This window comes from Impatiens glandulifera, chromosome 8 (assembly GCF_907164915.1).
Source record: "Impatiens glandulifera chromosome 8, dImpGla2.1, whole genome shotgun sequence".
In the NCBI taxonomy this organism is placed as follows: domain Eukaryota; kingdom Viridiplantae; phylum Streptophyta; class Magnoliopsida; order Ericales; family Balsaminaceae; genus Impatiens; species Impatiens glandulifera.
The window spans coordinates 11,357,357-11,364,526 of record NC_061869.1 but is presented as its reverse complement, the minus strand read 5'-3'; the positions used below and the strand labels follow the sequence as shown (position 1 = coordinate 11,364,526).

The 7,170-nt window shown below is 23.2% G+C and overlaps 1 protein-coding gene across 1 annotated transcript; it reads left to right on the top strand.

Annotated features, from left to right (window-relative positions):
• The first annotated feature begins 1,456 nt into the window (after positions 1 to 1,456).
• LOC124912993 (NDR1/HIN1-like protein 12) lies at positions 1,457 to 2,179 on the top strand. The gene is made up of 2 exons (XM_047453619.1): positions 1,457 to 2,002; positions 2,084 to 2,179. The coding sequence occupies exons 1-2, from the start codon at positions 1,457 to 1,459 to the stop codon at positions 2,177 to 2,179; spliced, it is 642 nt and encodes a 213-aa protein (XP_047309575.1).
• Positions 2,180 to 7,170: the final 4,991 nt, after the last annotated feature.

Here is a 7,170-nt window from a genome sequence, read left to right as displayed (position 1 = left end):
TGACACGAATTGGAAAAAGGTCATGGATGATAAATATGGTGCTCTTATTAGAAATATAAAGTGAGAGTTGGGGGTGCCCCGTCCAATTGATACAATTGATATTAATATCATACAATTAATGTGGATTTTTTTTATCATAAAGAAAATTCGAATGGTCATTTTGAGAGGCATAAAGTCTGTCTCGTAGAAGATGGCAAAACCCAACAAGTTATCATGGACTGTGGTCACACTTTTAGTCTGGTTGTTAAATGTGGTGACACATTGTTTTTAGTCTTGTTTTATTTAAAGCTACCCATTCTTTAATCTTAAAAAACAATGAAAATAAATATGATAAATTAAATTTTATATATTAATTTTCTATAAATATTATAATATAATATTTTTTAACAGATATGAGTACGTATATCTTTGGAAAGAATTGTATATTATTATTATTATTATTATTATTATTATAAACACTTATTTTTTATTTTTTTTTTATTTCAAATCAACTAATTATTTTTAAATATTACGAATGAAAATTATATAATTAATTTAGAATTGAACGTGGTATACATGTATTGGGTCAGCCCTTAGTTTAGAATGCAGAAAACAAGAGTAATCCCCAACTGATATGTAATTAACCCAAATCACATTTGGAAACTATTATTAATAATTTTACTTTTTTTTTAATTATTTAAATATATAGGACCACCACTATCCTATTCACATGCTCATTTCTCTTAAATTATGTGAGTTTTTAATTAGTTAATTCAATGATTAAGTTTAATAAAAAAATTAAATAAGAATATTTTAGTTGATAAAATTAATGATATTTAGAAATTTTGAAAACTATGTAAAATAAAAATAAAAAGCCTAAAAACAGCATATTAAATATGTTCCAATCATTTTTTTATATTCTTTTAATGTATAAAGACACCCTTTAGGAACCATTAATAGTGGAGTGAACATGTTCTAATTATATTAATGAATATCCATTTTTATATGTTAATACTCTCCCTCATTTTTAATGTTTTTCAACTAAATTTTGTAAGTTTTTTTATAAAAAAAGAAAAAAAGAATTGTAAATGTGTCTAATATCTAATTTTTTATATTTTAGAACATTAAATATTTTCAAATTTATTTTATTTATATTAACCTTTAATATAGTCAATTTAATAAAATTAAGATTTATAAAAATTGATCTATTAAATACGACAGATATTAAAAATTATGAAATGTGTGTAAACACTTCTGTTTTTTAATTTATTACTCCTCTCGACTCACTTTATTTATTAATTTAAAATTATTTCTTTTTATCTCTCAACTAAATTTCATCTCCATTTCTCTAAATAAATAGGCCTAACTCTTCTCCAAGAAACTCAAAGCCACACTTTAGGCTGAATTCCATTTTCAGTGTAAATATATAATTGCATTACTCTATCTTTAGAAACGTAAGCAAGCCTTTATTAAGAGAATGGCGCCTATCAACAAAGAATCATCAAGATATGGAATTGACTTTCCAAATTTTGATCAAAACCGCAAACACAACGATGGTACTGAAACTGATCCTTCAAAATCCATTACCTGTCTCAGCTGGGCACTCATCGTCAAAATAATAGTCATAATAATCTTCCTCATCATACGTTTTGTTCATCCCTCAAAACCAGAATTCATCATTCAAGACGCAACCATTTTCACCTTCAACCTTTGCACGGGGGAGCCGCCATCGTCGACGACCCTCCTCTCCTCCACTCTACAAATCACCATCGCCTCCAAAAACCAAAACGGTCTTTCGGCGGATATCTATTACCACGAGCTGAGTATCTATGGAGAATACAAGAATCAACGAGTCACTTACGAAACAGACATTCCACGTTCATATCAGAAAAATATGGAGGATAATGTTTGGTCTTTGTTTATCAACGCTACCAACGTACCTATTTCTCCGTTCAACGTACCTTTTCTTAAACAGGATCAGTTAAACGGGATTATTAATCTTACTATTAAGCTTGATGGTAATGTAAGTTGGAAAGTCCGGTGTTTAAATACCCGTAAGTACCATATTCATGTAAGCTGTTCTGCTATGATGGATTTTGGTCAGGGTAAATTCGCTACTAACGATGCTATTAATGGAGACTTTCTCTTTCCCTCCGTCAAGTACATCCTCTTTAAGCGATGCAGTGTCGTCACCGTTTAATCTTCAATTTTCTTTTTGAGAAACAACGAGAAGAGGAAATGAGAGAGTGAATGATGTGGATGCAAATGAGTTGATTTCTTCTATCACTCTTTTTTCTTTTTTTTTAATGTATTTTTTATTTCCTTTATTTCTTTAAATTTCTCTCAATAATCTATATATATAATGATGCTTAATTTTGAAAGTGTTCAGATTGTCGGATCGAAAACTGAGGTTAATTTGGATATATATGTAAGAGTAAATGGATATTTGAGTCGGATTCTGGGTTGACCCGTCCATACACTTAGAACGGTTAAAAATAAAATTAGAAATGTTATGTATGTTTTGAACTAGCAACCTAACAAAAAATACAATTATTTAACCAACTAGACTAATAACACTTTATATTTAAAATTCAATACCAAATTTGATGAACGCGGGACATTGTAACAATATATTTTTATCCGTATGTATTGCACGACGATCATCCTAATATATATATATATATATAATGATGATTAATTTTGAAAGTATCTGGATTGTCGGGTCGAGAGCTGTGATTAATTGGAGATATATTTTAGAGTAAATGGATACTTGGGTCGGATTCTAAGTTGACCTGCCCATAAATTTAAAACGGTTAAAAATAAAATATGCTATAGGTATGTTTCGAACTCACAACCTAACAAAACAAGTAAAGCTTTTTAACCAACAAGACTACTAACACTTTATATTTTAAATTTAACACCAAATTTGATGAACGCATGACATTTTTAACTAACTAATCTATATATATATATATATATATATAATGATGCTTAGTATAGTGTCCGGATTGTCGGGTCGAGAACTGTGGTTAATTTTGATATATATGTGAGAATAAATGGATACTTGGGTCGGATTCTAAGTTAACCCGCCCATAAACTTAAAACGGTTAGAAAAATTAAAATTAAAAATGCGATAGATATGTTTTGAAATCGCAACTTAACAAAATAAGTACAACTGACACTTTATATTTTAAGTTGAACACCAATTTTGATGAAAGCAGAATATTGTAATAATATATTTTTATCCGTGTGTGAGTATCTTCCTAGTTATATATGATTATGCTTAACTAAATTTTCAATTTATAAATGAGTTAGTTACATACTATTATTAACTATATTTTCAATTTATAAATGAGTTAACATAGTGAGAGAGTTTAATAAATTAACCGTTCATATATACCCAAAAAGAAAAACATGATTTATAAGAAATTTTAATTTAAAGAACCAAACAATATAATAATAATTTACTAACCAGGTATCCGGGGATGTAAATATATATCAAATTAGAAGTAATTAGAATCGTTCAAGAATACCAGCAGTTTATGTTAGAAGCCACTAGGTAACATTTTTTATGTTTTAAAATGTTTGTTTTAAATATATATTTACATATTTTATTTAATTATTTTATTAAAAAAATAAAAATAATAAAACATTTTGAAACTATTAATTTTTTATAATAGGATTAATATTTTTAATTTATATATATATATATATATATATATTATTTATAATTGTAAAAATTAATAATAACTTCAAATCAAATATTTTCAAATCATGATTTTTTTAAAAATTCTAATAAAATTAATTTTCTAATACCCATTCTTTTGAATAAGTAAATAATAATGATTTCAAATTAAATATTTTGAGACAATAATTTTATATTAAAATATTTTAATAAGATTAATAATTTAAATATCAATATATTATGAATATAATAAATAATAAAATAACAATATAATATAAATATAATTATATATATATTAAAATGGTTAATTTTCTTACAAACTTCAAACTAAAATTTAATTATAATATATTATTAAAATTATTAATGATTTTTTTAATATTATAAAAATTAATCTTTTAAATAATGATTTATAATATATATTTATTAGAATAACTATGAATTTATTATGATAAATAAATCGTTATTTAAAAGAATAAATTTCATAATATTAAAAATAATCGTTAATAGTTTTAATAATATATTATAATTTAAATTTAGTTTGAAATATTTAATAAGCCATTTTAATATAAATCTATATAATTATATTTATAATATATTGTTATTTTATTTATTTATTATAATAAGTTCATAATATTAAAAAACATATTAAATATTTTAATAATATATTATAAATATATAGTTAAATTATTAATCTTATTTTTTTTTTAAAAAAAAATTATTGTCTCAAAATATTTAATTTTAAATCATTATTATTTACATATTCATAATAAAAAGTGTTAAAAAAATTAATCTTATTAGAATTTTTTAAAGAAAATATCATTATTTAAAAATATTTGATTTTAAATTATTATTAATTATAACATTATAAATAATATATATATATATATATATATATATATATATATATATATATATATATATATACAAATTAAAAAATATTGATCCTATTAAAAAATAATCATAATTTCAATTATATTTTTATTTTTTATTTTCTAATAAAATAATTAGGTTAAAAATTTAAATATACATTTAAAACATACAAATATGTTGCATAGTGAGTAGTGACTTCCAACCTAAGCTGAAATTCCATCAGCCTAGTGTTCAATCCACTGCGGGGAGGGGGGGAATGTATAATTTTTTAATTAGAAATGTGGTTTAATAATGGAGAATAAACTTGGGTCCAAATTATTTTTTTATAAAGTATTTTAAGCTTTTGATTTATATATTGATTAATTTAAAGAGAGAATAAGTATAAAAAATGTTTTGGAAATTTAAAAATTATTTAAGTGATCATTACCTACCAATGTTTATACCTAATAATAAAGTGATCCAAACAAACATGTGATCCTATAATGTCTAGCTTTTTATTATTCATTATTATTTTCTCAAGAAAGTCATGTATAAAATATATATATGTTCAATAATATTAAATATACATATAAACTTTAATACCAAAGCTATGTTATTTTAGGTCATCTTTAATGTGCATTGTTGACACCTCTAAGAACTTGTTTGTTCTTGGTTTTTGTTTTGGATTTTATGATTTTTTTTTTGAAAATAATTATTTGATAAATTGTAAGTTATTTGTTTTTTTAGAATTAATTATTAAAATGTTTTTTATATTTAAAATTTAAATAATAAAAATAAAGTATTAAATAACTTAATGTAACAAAACCTATAGAACTTGTATAAAAGAGAGAAAGGCTAATGAGAAGATCAATTCTCCCAAATGTTAAATTAGGGAATGTTTGGATAAGTTGAATTATTAAAAAAAAAAATAATGATTAATGATTATTTTAGTAAACAAAGTTAAAGAATATTAATATATAATAATAAAATAAAAAATAATAATTTAAAATATATACTATTTTAGTATTTTTAATAATTGAATTTATTAAAGTTATGAATAAAAATGAGAGTGAAATAATATTTGATTAAATTAGATTAATTAAATAATCCAACAAAACAAACACTTAGTTTGATACAAAACCATCCATTCAACATTACTAATAACAAAAATAAAAATACATATTTCTTCTTGGGTTATTTGTGGATTTTACACAAAAATCTCAAATAACCATATCAATCAAGTCCTTAGATTAATAGTTCATAAGTAAAAATAAAAAATACTAATAATAAGTGATTAATTATTCATGGCATGCAGCTTACAACCAGGATCTAGTGAAATTATGAATATTCTGCTCTTTTTATTGAATAATTATCTTTATAGTTTATCCAAAATGGTGTATAAAGTCACTATAATATATTATGTCTAGATGCCTTCTTTAGGGTGGTCCATAGCTAGGAGACATATTTTTATATTCATTTTATTATTTTATTCAAGTAATTAAGACATGTGTGTATAATCAACAAAAGCAATATATTTTTTATTTCTTATAAAACATTAACCTACAAGTAAATTTAATTTTCTTTTTTATAAGTTTTTAGTTGTTGTTGTAATAGGTATTATTATAGATGATTTAGAAAGCTTTTTTAGGTCAATGTTAACTTAAAGCTAAGAATTTATGTAAGTGAGATCATTGTATTTGAACCATTTAAAAGAAAATTAGTATGTATAATTTTATTTATTATTTGTGTAAGAGAACTTTTTGTTGGTGGAATAAAAGTGCGGAAAATTTAATTTACATGAGGATAAACAAATTGTATCATGCATATTTGGAATTTTACCGCATAACAAAAGTTATTTCAAAACCTAACAAATCACAAATAAAAACCATCAAAAGAGAGCAAAGAAACCATTGAAGCTCTAATTTCAATATCATAATTTATGTCGGCGTGCGTTTTCATTCTTTCTTGAAACCCAGGTTTAAGGTTACATGTTCTTAGTTCCATTGGTTATATCGACTCTAGTGTTGATCAAATTTCATTCTTAAGTTTTATATCATAAGATCACTGTTAAGTATAAATTAAATTTTGAATGTTTATCAAAAACAAAATTGAATTATAAATGTATGTTATGATGATAAAGTTAATCAATGAAAAAAGATTTGTTGTATGAACTAAGAATTGTCTAGTTAATTTGATTTGGGGAATTTGATCCAAGAGAAATCTAAATAATCCTTTATATTGCCTTAAGACTATATTAGAATTTAGTTTGTTTTTTGAATTAAAGAGAACTAAAATGACATTCCGCAGTCATGACACTCCACTTAAACTCAAAACGTTTACAGATAGAATTGAACTCGTGGTTTTTTATCTCTTAAGTTAACTCTTACCACTAAGCTATCTTGGTGGGATTCAATTGTAAAACCTTTAAAATATTAGGAAAATGAATAAAATTGAATTGGTTATAAAACTTGATTTTGAGGTGACTCGAATTAAATTAGGTTTTGATTAATTATTGACATTTAACCTACTAAATTAAATTGAAAGTTTTGAATACATCAAATAACTTTGATTTTCATTGTAAAATATAACATGAATGATTATTATCAAGATTTAATCGTGTGATGTTCAAATTTCTTTAAATTATATTATAGTGTTTT